Source organism: Diorhabda sublineata, chromosome 3, assembly GCF_026230105.1.
Source record: "Diorhabda sublineata isolate icDioSubl1.1 chromosome 3, icDioSubl1.1, whole genome shotgun sequence".
In the NCBI taxonomy this organism is placed as follows: domain Eukaryota; kingdom Metazoa; phylum Arthropoda; class Insecta; order Coleoptera; family Chrysomelidae; genus Diorhabda; species Diorhabda sublineata.
In genome coordinates, this window is record NC_079476.1 from 34694196 (window position 1) to 34709851 (window position 15656).

General features: G+C 34.2%; 1 protein-coding gene across 1 annotated transcript in view; it reads right to left on the reverse strand.

Annotated features, from left to right (window-relative positions):
* Positions 1–15656, reverse strand: part of LOC130441818 (protein outspread) — a 152505-nt gene that overhangs the window by 19219 nt on the left and 117630 nt on the right. Inside the window, exon 6 of the mRNA XM_056775620.1 lies at positions 8490–8865. Within this exon, the coding sequence (XP_056631598.1) occupies positions 8490–8865 (376 nt within the window). The remainder of the gene's footprint in view (positions 1–8489; positions 8866–15656) is intronic.

Here is a 15656-nt window from a genome sequence, read left to right on the forward strand (position 1 = left end):
TGCTAGTAGGCAGATGGACAGACAGGCGGACGAACAGGTTTCATGTTTCCGACTCATTTTGCTTAATCCTCGTCAATAACGGAAATGTTAATTCGAATGTACCTTCTTCTGATATACCTTTGATAGCCTTTTCTATGTCTCTAACCGTAAAGTTGGATTTATAACCTCTTACGTTGTTCGCTCCCGCTATTTTAAAGTTTTTGACTTTCCTTTGTCGATGGAGATTTAATTGGATTGCCGTATTTGGACCAATCGAAAATGTCATTTCACATAACCACAAAAAATTTTTCGAAAATAGACATTTCACATGCACGGTAGAAGAAAAATCTAGTCTCTGCAGCTGTTAAAAGAACCTCAATTTTGTAAAACGATACGATCGTTTTGGTTGATACAACTTCATCGAATTATTTCGAAAAATAACTTGACGAAAAAGGTTATCAATTCACCTTTGAAATAATTTCTAAATTTAATACTTCGAAATTTAATATTTTCGAATATGTTGCCGTTTTTCAAAGGTGAAAACAACTATTTTCCTGGCTAATACCCTGACTAAACCTTAGATGAACATTACGCTCTTCAGGGGAGATGTAATTCAATATTCGTCGAGGTATTAGCCAGGAAAGTAGTTGTTTTCTCTTTGAAGAACAGCAGCTTTCTTATTGGGGATGTGGCAATGAAATACTAAGTAGACTAACTTTAATATATATTTAAAACCGCCGCAAATATTATTTAATTATTGTAACTTAATACTTATAATACTTAATACTAATAAATATTCGAAAGCTCAGAATACATGTTAAAGTTAGTTTAGTTTGGTGTTTCATTGCCACACTCCCAACAAGAAAACGCTCATAATCTGGCTGGCAAAGACTTCGTTCCAATTTGAACTATCAAGATTTTATTTCACAATTTTTGTTATGTTTGACAGTGTATTTGCCGTTCTCATTGTTTATGTAACCGTTTTACGTGTGTTTCTACCAACAGGGGCCGATGTAAAAGATTTCTATTATCAATTATTCACAACTAATTCCCTATATACAATTTCGAAAAGTTGTCAACTGGTTCCCTACGGCTCTGGTGATAATGAACATGATGTAAGACGTGAAGCTATAATTCTTTTGTTAGCGATAGAGGTTTGTTAGTATGTATATGGTAAATCTGTCTTGATTGTATGATAAACATGAATATTTTTCATGGCGTTGTTGTGGTGTCAGAAAAATGTATAAAAATCGTTATGTATGTACATTAAATTAAAACATATGTTCGTAGAAATCAACGTTAAATCATAAACAAACTATTTATGCATGAATGAAATATATTATGAGGAAATGAATAGGTAGATGTTTTTATTTTTTATAATCAAGGTTGTACGTTTTATTGAAGTTTCTTTACATATTGAATTGAAAAAGTAGACAACTCGGAGTCATTATTACGAGGGATGATCCCTTTGCTCCACACCTGACCCATTTATAGACGTAAAATATAATTATGTATCAAGTAACATTGTATCCAATTTTCTAATAAAGTTTTTCTAACTTTTAATTAACCTATTGACTTGAAATTTCGCATACTTTCACGCTCTTGATGCCCATACATGATTCACTGAATAATTGGTGAAATATTTGATAATATCGCGTAAATTTTACTGAACATACTATTTTCAACATCACTCACACTCATACTCTCTGATGCGCGTTTCGATAACAAAGTTATCGTCCTCTGAAACTGAAGGTTAACAGTCTTGTCAAATGGATTGATTTAGTTCTAATCAAACAGACTCTGTATATTCTACAACATTGCTTAATAACAAAAAACTTTTCTACCTCAACAGAAAACAATAAATTCATGTGTAAAAGCCAGTAGTAGAAAATATCTTTCAATTGAAAATTATGTCATCAATAGTATCTCGTCTAAAATATCAAGAAATGAATTAATATATAAAATAAAGCAATTAAACTATATATACCTAATATGTTAATTAAACAAAACCTTCTCAAATAAAAATTGTTGGGTACAAATGAAATATTTAGTCTACGAGATGGTCCTAGAAGTACCTGACCTAGAGGCGGCGGTAGTTGCTTGAAAAATACCACTGCATATTAACATTTCTAATGGCTCGCAATTGCAAGAAGAGGTTTGTTATTACTGACTAGTTTCTACGTTATTACGTCTCATCAGAGTGGTATACCAAACTCTCATTCAGGCTAGATACCCGAGTTGGCAACGTCAAAGATTATCGCTATTTGGTTCACGTAGTTAAAAATTAGAATACATAAAAATAAATGATTTCACAGTAAGTGCACAATCTATACATCATACGTTTCAAGTTTAAAGACGCCACGTTGTTTAGTCTTTGTTTGGCAACCATCAATAGTGAACGTTTGGTTATAGCCATGTGATACAATGCTTTTATTTGAAAAGCGTTGGCCCAACCAGTATAAAAGCTCAATTAGATTCTACTTTGGGTGAGACTGCTTCTTAGCAGACATAGTAGGTATTTCAAAAAGTGCGGTACATCGCATATTAACATGAGAAAGCTGTGCGCAAGATGGGTGCCTCGTTTGCTCGCAATGGAACAACAACAGCGTCGTGAAGATGTTTCACAGAAATAAAGACAAATTTTTGCGTCGTTTCATAACCATGGATGAAACGTGGGTCCATCACTTTCCACCGGAAACAAAAGAACAATCAAAACAATGTGAGAACTGGCTTCAAAGAAGGCAAAGACCGTTCCATTTGCAGGCAAGGTCATGGCGTCGGTTTTTTTGAATGCGCGTGGGAAACTTTTCATTGACTACTTTGAAAAAAGGAAAAAGTATCAACGGCGAGTATTATGCGAACTTATTACAACGTTTGAGCGAAGAAATCAACAATGAAGAAGTGATGTCGTCATTTAATGGCTATTTTGAGGAGCTTGAAGATTCTTATTATAAAAAGGATATCGAACTTGATGAACATAGCTGGGAAAAGTATATGGAGCTAAAAGAAGATATTTTTGTATTGGACTAGATACTGGAATCATCTTCGTATATTATATAGAATATAAATCTAACTATAAGTATGTTAGAAAATTTCAATATTTACGTAGATAGATAGATTGTATAACTTTTGATAGATAAATTAAATATATTGAAATATATAGGTAACCACATTTGGTATTAGCATTTTTATTCAACGTAATTATTTCATTAATCTAGTTCAGGTTTTACATCGAGTTTTTATATGGCCATGCTTTTTATGGGAACGATATGATAATATAAATGAAAATGTCATTAAATTACTAATTAATTACTAACAAAGTGTGTGAGAAAATTTCAGAAGTTTGCTTCTAGATCCAATAATTTACGTTAAATATTAAGTGAATATTTAGTAATGTTAACAACTCCTCAGGGGGCTTCGGATTTTTTGCCAAGTACTAGTGTAATTTGGAACTTCTGGAACCATTGGTGATATTTATACTGAACATCCTGTTTACACTAATTAACACTCACAATTACACTTTCTGACGCGCGTTTCGATAACCAAGTTATCGTCTTCAGAGACTGAAGGTAAACAGTTCAGCGTCAGACAGTTTAATTGTGAGTGTTGGTGTAGTGGTAGTGTGAACAGTGTGTTCAGTAAGTTCGAATTTGGCAATCTTGAAGTATGTCATGTCACTTGTCATATATTTATTTCACGTAAATAAAAAGTAGGGTAACTATGTACAAAAAGAGAAACGGTACTATAGAGAAAAAAGGTCGTTTTCCGGAGATGGTCGTGGTATATTATATGGAGCTGGCGCTGGATAGAATAGTTAGCGACTGACAGGAAAGGGACTCACAAAATGATACTACTCACAGAATAATTGAAGAAGAAAGCTAATTCTGATTCTTCTCGAATTTTATATATGTATACAAAAATAAAATTGTAACAAAATAAAATAAACATGTTATACGTCCATTGTATTCAATGTAGAATGATCAGGATTTAACTCTTATAGATACTCTCTATAGTCTCACCGAAATTGGGCGGTTTTATTCTATATTTGAGGCGTAGAATTCCAAAACCAGCCAAGTCCAATTCGAAGATTTTTTTTAGGTAAATTAATTTTTTTTTCTAGAAAATTTTGTATTGCTGTTAGAGGACTGGTATCTAAGTGGCAAAGAAAAAAAAAGAAGAGACAACATCAGCTGTTCAATGACCTTTTTCGGCCAGCTGTGAAAAATTTTTAAAAATGGACTTGGCTGGTTTTGGAATTCTACGCCTCATTTACTCCACGAAGAAAACTGTCTCCTTTATATGAGTAATGGAATGAATCTATCTGCCAAATGTATGTGAATTTTTGACAGATGACTTTAGAGACCATATATTTAATACTCCTATATTAACAGTTCCTTTAAGCGGCTGGTGTTCTGACTAAGCGAAACAGATAGTGTATTGTTCTTTCTCTATTTCCAGGGCTTCAGTCAGTTTTGTACATTGTTTCTAATACCAATACTTTAAATAATTCTCAAATATGCACATTATAGATAAATATAGTTTTAAAAAACATGTTTTTTAGTTTCTTCACTCTTTAGTTTCATATGTTAAACTATATTTATTTAAATGATATCGCCCTCGTATAATGGCTTCGCTGCTTATATACCAACATCTCGTCGAAACTTGTATCGAGCCGTAACTGTATAGTTGGTAAGCTTGTCGAAGTGCTTGATTTCCAACACGGAGAACGACGTTTTTATAAAATAATCCACTTGCTCTTAGTCCAAACGAAAGTTACAAACAAGCTCACAACCAAACCCACATACAGGAGAAGCTAAAATAAGCGAGTTGATAAAGTGTCTCGAAGGAGAGAGAAAATGAATATTATCGGCACCATAACGTTGGGACATTCTTTCCTATACCAACTATCCATGAGGTTCTTTGGGGCTTTGATTGGATGGATATTTAAATATTAATATTTCCAAGTATTTTACAAGAATGTCAGTATAAGATGCTATGATCATTACTTTACTGTAATTCTCCAATTCACTCATATAATACGAGTATCGGCCTCTTCATGATTGCATGCAAAATCTTATATCGATATATTTTACAATAGAGCTATTTATTAATTGAAAGGAAAAATATTTTTTGTTATATACACTTTCTTATCGCGCAAAAATGATGCCACACAATTGTTAGACCAATATTCAGTTAAAAAATCAATCAGGGCTTCTTTAAATCTAATATTACCTTAAAACTCGAAGAAAGCGACATTAAGTCTATGGAAAATGTACATGAGTCTTTCTCTCTTTACTCCAAAATAGTCCTTGACTAGCCTTGTTACATGAATACTAATAGTATAGGGCTTGAAGGAATATAAAGTATCGCGCCAGGCATTTGTCACTAGAATAGAAGTGGCACTAATGTTTTTTCTTAATAAGAAATGTTTAAACTTTAATTCGAAGCGGTTACTCGATAGTTACGGTAACGCAACAAAAATAAATTCAAAAAAGTGTCGTACAATGGTATTAGCACTAGATTTAATAAGGCGCTTGCTAATAATTATTTTTTACTTACTCGAAACTAAATTTTAAAATCAGTTTCAAGCGGTTACTCGGTAGGTACAGTTTATGTCCAAAAAATGTACCGTAGAAAAAATATAACAATATTGTGCACCATATTTACCCAGGCACTAAACTCGATAGAGCAGGCTTTATGCAGCCAGCTCTCGCTCTATAATTTGGCTGGTGAACCGGAAACCTACAACACCGAGGATCGACGAGGTGGGAAGAAACATCGTAACGAAATTGTTGCCAACTTTTAAAAATGTGATTTTCCACGAAACCACCCTCGTATGTAGGAATTTCAAGCACATTTCAAGCAGATTTAGGCTGTATATATACTAATATATTTTACGATTAAATCAGATTATCATCTTACTGGTTAATAACATTCACGTAAATAAATAATAATAATAAGATGTTATAGACTCAGCCTTTTATGCCAAATACTCATTTAATCAAATGAGTTTTTAAAATCAATTTATATACTTTTTGTATTTAGATATTCGCGTTCGTTTGCGTGACAATGTAATTATCTATTACTTTGTATAAATTCTCTACCTTCCCTATATTCATCCCACATCATAATGACATTAAGTAGGTGACTGTAACGTGCCATTACTCTTCGAGTCTATACTAAAAAACAAACTGTGACACTGACCTAGTATTTTTATTCAATTATTGAAAGTTCAGGTGACCATTACAATTCGAAGCAAATCAATCTTGACTAGAAGTTACTTGATGTGTGTCCAGACCAAGGTTGAAATATTTATGTTATTGTTTATTATTATAAAATCAGACAACTTAAATAAAAAGCAAACAGTAATTTGAAAGTATCAAGTGTTGTGTGATTTTGTTTATATTTTTTTTTGAAATGCGACCAATTATTTTTACAAAATATTCAATTTCTAATTTTTTTCGTAACAAAGTTATTCCCTCCAACGTAATTTCCATCACAACTAATACATTTGTCCCATAACATTTTTTGTACGCATATGCTCCTTCCCCGTTTTTTAATATCTTTAATATAATGGAATCGATGCCTCTTTTTATTTGTGAGAATTAGAAGAAGTCACACTGAGCCAAATCAGGGCAGTAAAATGCATGGAATAGTAAAAACTGTTGAACGTGCAATGTCAGTGGTAAAACCAATCTCCCGTTAAGTTCAAATCGGGTCTTTGTGCACAATGTTTTCAACTGACAGGGGCAACAAACATTGATTACGTTTTTAGCATCAAAAATGCGAATCAGCATTGACTTGACTGTAGCTTTGATTTTGGGTCATAACAATAGCACCATGACTCATCACTACTCAGTAATTATAGAAAATCTTCCATTAAAATTCTATTAAAAAAGCTCTAAGATAACCCCACAGGTTCTTGATCAATTCTCAATTGACAGTCTATGAGAATTTATTCAATCATCGATTCTGGTTAATAATAATGTTATAGACGTCGTCAACAACGAGGGTTTCCATCAATCGACATGTCATCATTTTTAAATTGTACAAACCACTCGTAAACTTGAATTTTTTCCAATAGCGTTTGTAAGTTGTTTTCAACATTATAGCTGCGTGTTCTTTAATTAAACTTCTTCTTCTTCCTGCTGTGTAGAGGCATCATTGCCTATTTTTCTTCACATCATTGCCTCTGTTCAGTTACCTGGAAGGTTATCACTCCATCTTTTCCTAGGTCTTCAAAGGCTTCTTTGTCCTGCTGGTGATTTGTCCCTTGATATTTTCACAATTCGTTCATGAGGTCAATGTGCTTATTCCATTTTATCTTTCTATCCAGTACCCATTCATTGATGTTATCTATCCCGCATGTTTGTCTTATGTTTTCACTTCTTTCTCTATCCATTAGTGTTCTTCCCGCTATTCTTCGAACTATTTTCATTTCTGTAGTCTCCAATATACGTTTCGTTTTAGAGGTCTCAGGTCAGGTCTCTGCTGCATAGGATAATATAGGTCTGATTGCGGTCTTGTATATGCGGGCTTTTGCTTTAGTTCGAACGTATTTATTTCGCCAGATTGTGTCTTTTAGTTATGCTGCTGCTCTTGATGCTCTTGTAGCTTGGTTTCTTACTTCCGTCTCCAAGTCCCCGTGTCCAGATATTTCGATTCCCAGATATTTAAAATTCATTTCCTGGTGTATTATTTTTGTTATCCACTACAACCTTACATTTGATCGGTGTCTTGGAAGTAACCATTAATTTTGTTTTTGCCGCTGATATTACTTTATTGAAATTTTTTGCTGTTTTGTTAAATTGGTACAGCAGCCTTTGCAGATCGTCCTCGTTCTCCGCCAACCGCATCGTTTGCATTAATTAAACTTGGCATCATAAAAAACGAAGCAAATACAAGTATCGCTAGCAAAAAACTAACTGCTGATGACCAAATTAAGCCACGCAGATATCACACAACGACACTGAACTAGTAATGAGTGTCGCTATCTAAATTCTCGTGCAAAAAATGTGTATTAAGGCCCACGACAACGCCCTTTCGATTATTATTTACTTTTCTAATGAATTTACAACCGTTAAGCCACCGTTTACTAATTATACTGTTTAAAAACTAATACTATTATTTTCTTCTAATGTTAAAGCATTTCTAGTGCTTCAAACGGATTTCTTTTCCATTATTTTACCAAACTTGATTCGTGTTGGGTTATTTTCTACATCTTCTTTGTGCGCTTTTCTAGATTTTCACGTTTCACCAAATTGTTTTCTTTGAATCCATCATTTTCTTTCTATCTATCCTTGGATAATTAATCGAAGTATATGATAGTTATTCTTCCTCATTTCGCACAAAGACAAATAAACAATTCTCGGTTTTTACCAAATATTCCAATTGAATCGTTCGAGGTCAATAAAATACCATTACTATTAAAATTTTCCCGACTTATATTTAGAATAAGAATTTTTTCTATGTGATAAATACCTATATAAATATAATATAAATGTACTAACCTCCTTCTGAAGCAGTTCGATATTCTTCATCGCTTGAAGCTAGTAAAGATCTCGGCGTTGATGGAGAAATCGGACTTTCCACTGGTACGACGCTATCTGTACTTAAATTGGCAGCTTTCCTCAGTGCTTGCAACCAATTACATCTTATACCATGCGTAACTGCGCATAACACCAAAGAAGGACCTGCCCATTGTATTTCGAAGCCATATTTTGAGGAAGTAGATACTTCAATACAATTGGTTACCGATGAAAGTTCTATTGTAAGCTCTGGATTGTTCTGTTCGTCCTGATCTTGGTAAATTTGAATTGTAGGGCAGCATAGGACTATCCATCTGCGTACCCAATCGGAATCGGAATTTTTCTGCCACAACCATCCCTGAAAATAAGTTGCACTAGTGAGATCAAGTACCAAAGTAGATCGCGATATATAAATATCGGTATATGGCGATAATGTGGCAACTGTTTACAAGTGATATGAGTGATTTAAAAGTAAAAATGGGTCAGTTAAGGAAAGATAGTGGACAGATTTTTTCGTTCAAACAGTTTACTAGAAGGTTTACGATTCGGTGTGCAAAGGGGCTAAAATTAAAGGCTAAAATACAGTATATGGAAGCCATCTCGAAAAGTATCTAGGAATATATTCAATTTTGGGATAAGTGCTTTGAAGGATTGAAGGATTCAAATAATATGTTACCTTTCTCATTCGTTTTTAATAAAATTATTCGTCATATTTTCTATTCCATCTCGTGGTTTTGGTATTAATAAGAAGGAATGATTGAAAGTGAACGATTTTTACCGATTTAAAGCTTATTAAATGAAACAATAAAGACTTTCTGGGCGGGAAACGCATAAGAAAACTAAATTCTTCAATGTTTGACTTCATTTGAAATGTTCACCTTCATACATTTAGACATGCATTCGACCCATAATCGATTATAACCGACAAATGAACCCCATGCGTGACTCGAACCATTAATTCTGGTAACAAAGATACCAATTAAGTGCTTCCATAATTCCTGGTTTAATAGAGGATCTTTTTATCAAACATAAACCCTTTTTGGCCTAACCAATTATTACTTAGTTTTACTTGACAACTCTCCGTTCGTCATCAAGTAGTCACCACTCTCCCCAAGTCGATTTTGCAGCAATTGGTATATTATATTCGTGTAGTTGAATATAGCCCGCATAAAGCAATCCAAGCCCTGCAGGGAACAAATCCTATATCAAGATCATTCAATCATATAGCCAAATTCATATAAAAAATAATGAAAACCCTCGAAATTGTTTTTCAATGACTAGTGAAGGAGGAAGAAGTTTTCACAACAGTCCTCAAATTCGTGAGGTATTTAAGATTTTTTTTCCTTAAGACAGAATTTATTATTAATTTGATTCGGTACTTTTCTAGAACATTAGAAGCATGCGTATTGTATAAACAGTCTCAAGCTGACACTTTATTATCAAAAATTTTGATAAATTGAAATTATTTGTATAACAGCCAAATAGATATAGAAGAATCAGCAAATATTGCTTGTCTGTCCCTACTACCAGGGAAAATTGATGAAGAAGTATAAAGTAACGCATCCATACTTCAAGCAAACAAAGATTGCTACTCCAGTTTCATAAACCGTGCTTTTGGCGTACATTCACGAAAAAACTGCAATAGTATAGTCCCATAGAGAATATAGTGTGGATAGACTACCCTGTTCATAGAGGAAAACATATTCTAAAGTCTAAACTAAATATAAAGTGTTTTTTAAGTAAATAAATTACATGTTTTATATGGAATACAGTTTTGCTGTTCAAGGGTGGTAGTTGACTTACAGCCCAGCCCGTCACCAAAGATAATCTATATCTTTTTGACAATAATTGTTACTTACGTTTCTCCAAACAGTGTTTACAAATAAAGAAGAAAAAATGCTTCACAAAATGTAAGCCATAATCGTACACAGACAATCAAAAAGTTGAATGAATTCGGGAAACTTTGAATCATTAATGCATCGAATCGTATTTCCCAAACTTGGGATATATACCTCAATTGCGAGACGACATTACAAATCATGAAGTTCTAGCACACAACTTTCTCTAAATTTGAGAAGTGGTAAGATGACTTACAGCCCGTCACCAAAGATAATCGATACCTCGAAACGATGTTTACAAACAGAATCTAACGCCATCATCGTTTTCAGACAACCAAAAAGTTGAACGGATTGGGGAAACTTTGAATTGGGGAAACTTTGAATCATTAATGCAACAAATCGTAATTGATGCCCAATCTCAATTGCGAAAAGATATTACAAATCATGAAATTTTATCACATAAGTTTCCCTAAATATAAAAAAACGGTTGCAAACTTTGTTCATAAAGATTATAGCAACTATCAAGCGCCGAAGAGAATTTAGGAAATTTTGTTTTTTCGTGACAATACTCGATAAGGCAAACCGCACTTATGGACTCCCTAATTAATTCAACTAGGAGGTTTTCTCCTCATCCGTCCTATACTTTCGATCTCACACCTAGTGATTGTTTCCCAGAATAAAGAGCTGCCTAGACATACAGCGTTTTGACGACAACGATGTAGAACGATATAGAAAATGTAGAAGTTTAGTTGTTCTTTCGGGATAACAATTATGTCCTTGTTGATATAAAATGAACGAATCTTTCGAAAAAATAGTAAATGAAAGAGATATGACATTTTCTTCTATCAGTTGGTAGATTGATGCGAACGTAATACATTCTTAAAAGTAATAGTAAAAAATAATCATCATTCAAAAAATTTATAGTTTTGTTAACGGTTTGTCACACTCCGTAGCATAAGCTATTACTGCATCTACAATAATTTGATATTCACTTTAGCAATTGACCGATACCTATATTATTAGAGCAACTGTTCTGTAACTAGTCTCTGCACTTCTTATTTTATATTTGATGAAAGTATGCGGTGCAATGACCAATAATCGCCCTTCTTGTACCAAGTAACTGGACCATACGCAACTGATTTTATGAATGAGGAAGTAAAATGAGTGATTGCTGAAGTAAAATAGCAAAAATTGTAATGAGAATGAGTTAAATAATTGCTTGGAAAGCAGTTAACTTAAGTATTACGGTAACGAGATTTGTAATATAATTTTGTTGATGGAAAATAGTACCATTAAACAATTTATAATCAAAGTGCGGACTTCCTAGTCTACCATAAACTCATGTTATACAGGTCTCTCGAAAGCTGTTTATTTTTTTATAGAGATGACTAGAAGATTAATGAAAATCATTCTCGGAAGATCACGTAAAACGAATTGTTATAAGTTGTTTAATTTTTGAAAATTAAAGTCAGATAATAATTTTAAATATATAATTAATAAATCGGTCAAATATAGCGTTTTTCAATACACAGGGATCTCAAAGGTTACGCATCCGCAAAAAAATAGAAAAATGAAAAACTAAAAAACCTATAACATTATTTACATCTCATAATCACTTCCGAATAATTGGGGTTATTAATGTTATTATCACTGATAAAATAGACAACACCTGCGGTGGGTTTTTGAGACATGGATTGGAAGAAGACGCTTCGTTGAATGACCTGCAATATCGATAATTAAATTAAATCTGATCGCTCAAATCGAGGCCAAATAGTCAAACGAACATACAAGTGAAACTAATAAAATCGTGTTAATAAACAATTATAGATAATATTTTTATGTAATATCTTGAGTAACAATAATGTCATACTCAGGTTGATTTATAAGAATGAGTACAAATAAGTACGAAAAAATAAATCGACGACTGAAAAAATATCAAAGCGTGTGTTTGAAACTGAGATAATAAAATTCCAATTATTGAATACTTTTTAAATGGATAATAAATACAATTTTAATCCTCAACACTTACTTTGAAGTACCTATCAAGATGATTCATTCCAATTACTACTGTGCCTAACGATAAGTTGATAAATTTGAAATGCTGTATCTTGTCTGTTAATGAAAACGCAGAATAAAAAAAGAAAACGAATAATATTCCACTTTTTATCTATACGTTCTAACGTTTTTATTACTTTAAGATTCATAAACTGCTGTAAGAATAAAGCAAATTTTAATTTCAGACGTCACAGAGATTTACTAAATCCCGAATACTACCAAGGATTTTTATTCATTCGTTTTTCACTTTGAATAACTGAGTTAGATAAATTAAATTAGCATCAAAGTCAAAATAACTCGAAATATACGAGGATAGTTCCAGAAGTAGCCATCAATAGTGAACGTTTTCAGTGAATTTGTAATTTGGAAAAAATTGGTCAACGTAATATGATACAATACTTTTATTTGAGATGTCTCAACCCAACCTATATAAAAGCTGAACTAGATTCTACTTTAGGTGAGACTGCTCCTTCGTTATCAACAGTAAAATATCGTGTAGCAGCGTTTAAACTAGGGCGTACGACTCCAGAAATGTTGAAGAACATCCACAAAGCGGTACTGAATGAGCGAGCCAGCAGTTATACAGGGTGCGGCAGCATAACTTCCTTTTTTAAAAAGTTCGCCATTTAGTCGGTAGATGTCGTAACGGAGTGCTAGTGGTCTCGTTCGAGAGGGGGGACTATAAAGTTTTGTTTCGGCACAGTTCAGTCGCCATCATGCGTTGGAACAGTGAGGAGCGTGCGTTTGCCGTTGAGGTTTACTTTTCGAGCGGATGTTCTGTGATCGCAACCCAGCGCGCCTTTCGGAATCGCTTTAATTTAGCCCCCTTGGTCCCTGTCCCGGACCGGAAATCAATTGTTACGTGGGTCACTACGTTCAGACAAACTGCAAGTGTGACAAGACGAAGAACTGGAGTCCCTCGGCCCATTAGATCACCGGAGAACATTGAGTTAGTTAGAACTTCAGTGTTGCGATCACCACGGCGTTCTGCGCGCAAACATGCGTCTGTCCTTGGACTTTCCGATCGTTCTGTGAGGAGAATACTTCATGATGATCTTCATTTTCATCCATACAAGATGACAATTGTGCAGGAACTTTCTGAACGTGACTTCAATTCTCGGAGGAACGCGTGTGAGGTTTTTCTGGAAGTCGTTCCTGAGGACGCTATTGTTTTTTTTAGTGATGAAGCCCATTTTCATTTGTGTGGATCCGTAAACAAACAAAACATGCGCTACTGGGCTGATACCAATCCTCGACAATTGCATCAACGGCCTTTGCATTCACCTAAAGTCACAGTGTGGTGTGCAATTTACTCACGTGGAATTATTGGTCCCTGGTTCTTTGAGGAAAATGAAGTCACAGTGACAGTGAATTCGCACCGGTATGTAAACATGTTACAGGAATTTTTTTTCCCACGGCTAGATGAGTTGGACTTAGGGGACACTTGGTTCCAACAAGACGGAGCAACGGCACACACTTCAAGAACATCGATGGCTGTTTTGAGGGAACACTTCCCAGAGCGCCTTATCTCAATTAGGGGCGATTTGGAGTGGCTAGCCCGCTCTCCCGATTTGACCCCTTGTGATTATTTCCTATGGGGTTTTTTGAAATCCCGTGTGTATGTGAACCATCCAAGGACCCTACAAGATTTGAAGACGAACATCCAGGAAGAAATTGCCAACATAACGCCTGCTATGCTGGCAAGAGTCATGACAAACGCCAGAAATCGGTTTACTCAGTGTATGGAGAATGGGGGATGTCACCTAACTGATTTGATCTTCAAAACTCAGTAAAACAAAACTTTATGTATGTGCCTGTATTATAAAAAACGAATAAAAATTTTCTGATTCATACAATAAGTTTTATTAACTTTTGAAAAAAGGAAGTTATGCTGCCGCACCCTGTAGTAGTGCGGTACATCGCATATTAACTGAAAATTTGTACACGAGAAAGCTGTACGCAAGATGATGAAATAATGCCGAATTTTTGCGCCCTTTCATAACCATGGATGAAACTTGGGTACATCACCTCACACCCGAAGCAAAAGAACAATCAATACAATAGACTGATAAGGAAGAACCGGCTCCAAAAAAAAAAAGGCAAAGGCCATTTCATCTGTAGGCAAGATCATGGCGTCGGTTGTTTGTGAAAATTTTCATTGACTATCTTGATTACAAAGCCGAGTACTATGCGAACTTATTACAACGATTGAGCGAAGATATCAAGCAAAAACGACCACATTTGGATAAGAAAAAAGTGTTGTTTCATCAATACAATGCACCAGCTTACACATCCGTCATTGCAACGGCCAAAATTAATGAATTAAAGTTTGAATTGCTCCCTCACTCACCCTATTCACCAAATTCAGCCCCCTCAAATTATTTTCTGTCCCCAGACTTGAAAATTGATTCGGTGGTCAAAGATTTTCCAACAATGAAGAGGTGATGTCGAAAGTTATTGGTTATTTTGAGGAAATTAACGATTCTAATTATAAAAAGGGCATCGAAGTTACTGAACATCGCTGTGAAATGTTTATGGAGCTAAAACGAGAGAATATATTTTTTTCCAAAATTTTAGTATTCTCTTAGTTGTTCCAGATATTTCTGAGTCCATCTCCGTTATATATATACGTGGTGCGCTTCATGAGTTCTTAGCCTAACATAGAAAGGTCTTAAATAACACAATTTTTCAACATATTCTCCCTTTATTCTCAGCCACAATAAAAATATAATGCATAGTGTATAGTAGCATTAGTGAACTGAAGCATTGTTATGAAGGTATCGCACACCTCGGCTGATTTTACCGCGCCTTTTATCGATAATTACTTAAAGCAACTATTTTAGTAAGTCATATGAATATACCACGTTCACAATTCTACTTGATTCCTTCAAGTCAAAGAATACTTTATTAGTCCTAAAATATTGTAGCTACACTTTTTTGGTGCTTTTCTTGATCTTTGCTTTTTTTACCTCTGGGTCTTCTTGCCGATGCCCCTCTATAGAATCTCTCTTGGATGTCAGATCAGAGTATAACCCGTAATAATAATTGATTGAAATACCCTTTTTTAGCCCTCGCAGCAAAGCTCCAAAAATCAACCACAACATTCTGCTCAACCCTGCGTTTAGACGGCGCTGATAATTCGAAATATTACTTTACAGTAATTTTTTATTACATTTGAATGCTCATATGAAACAATTGTTTTAGAAATGCCGGTCTATGTTCAATTTGAACAATTTTCCCACTAATTTAATGTATT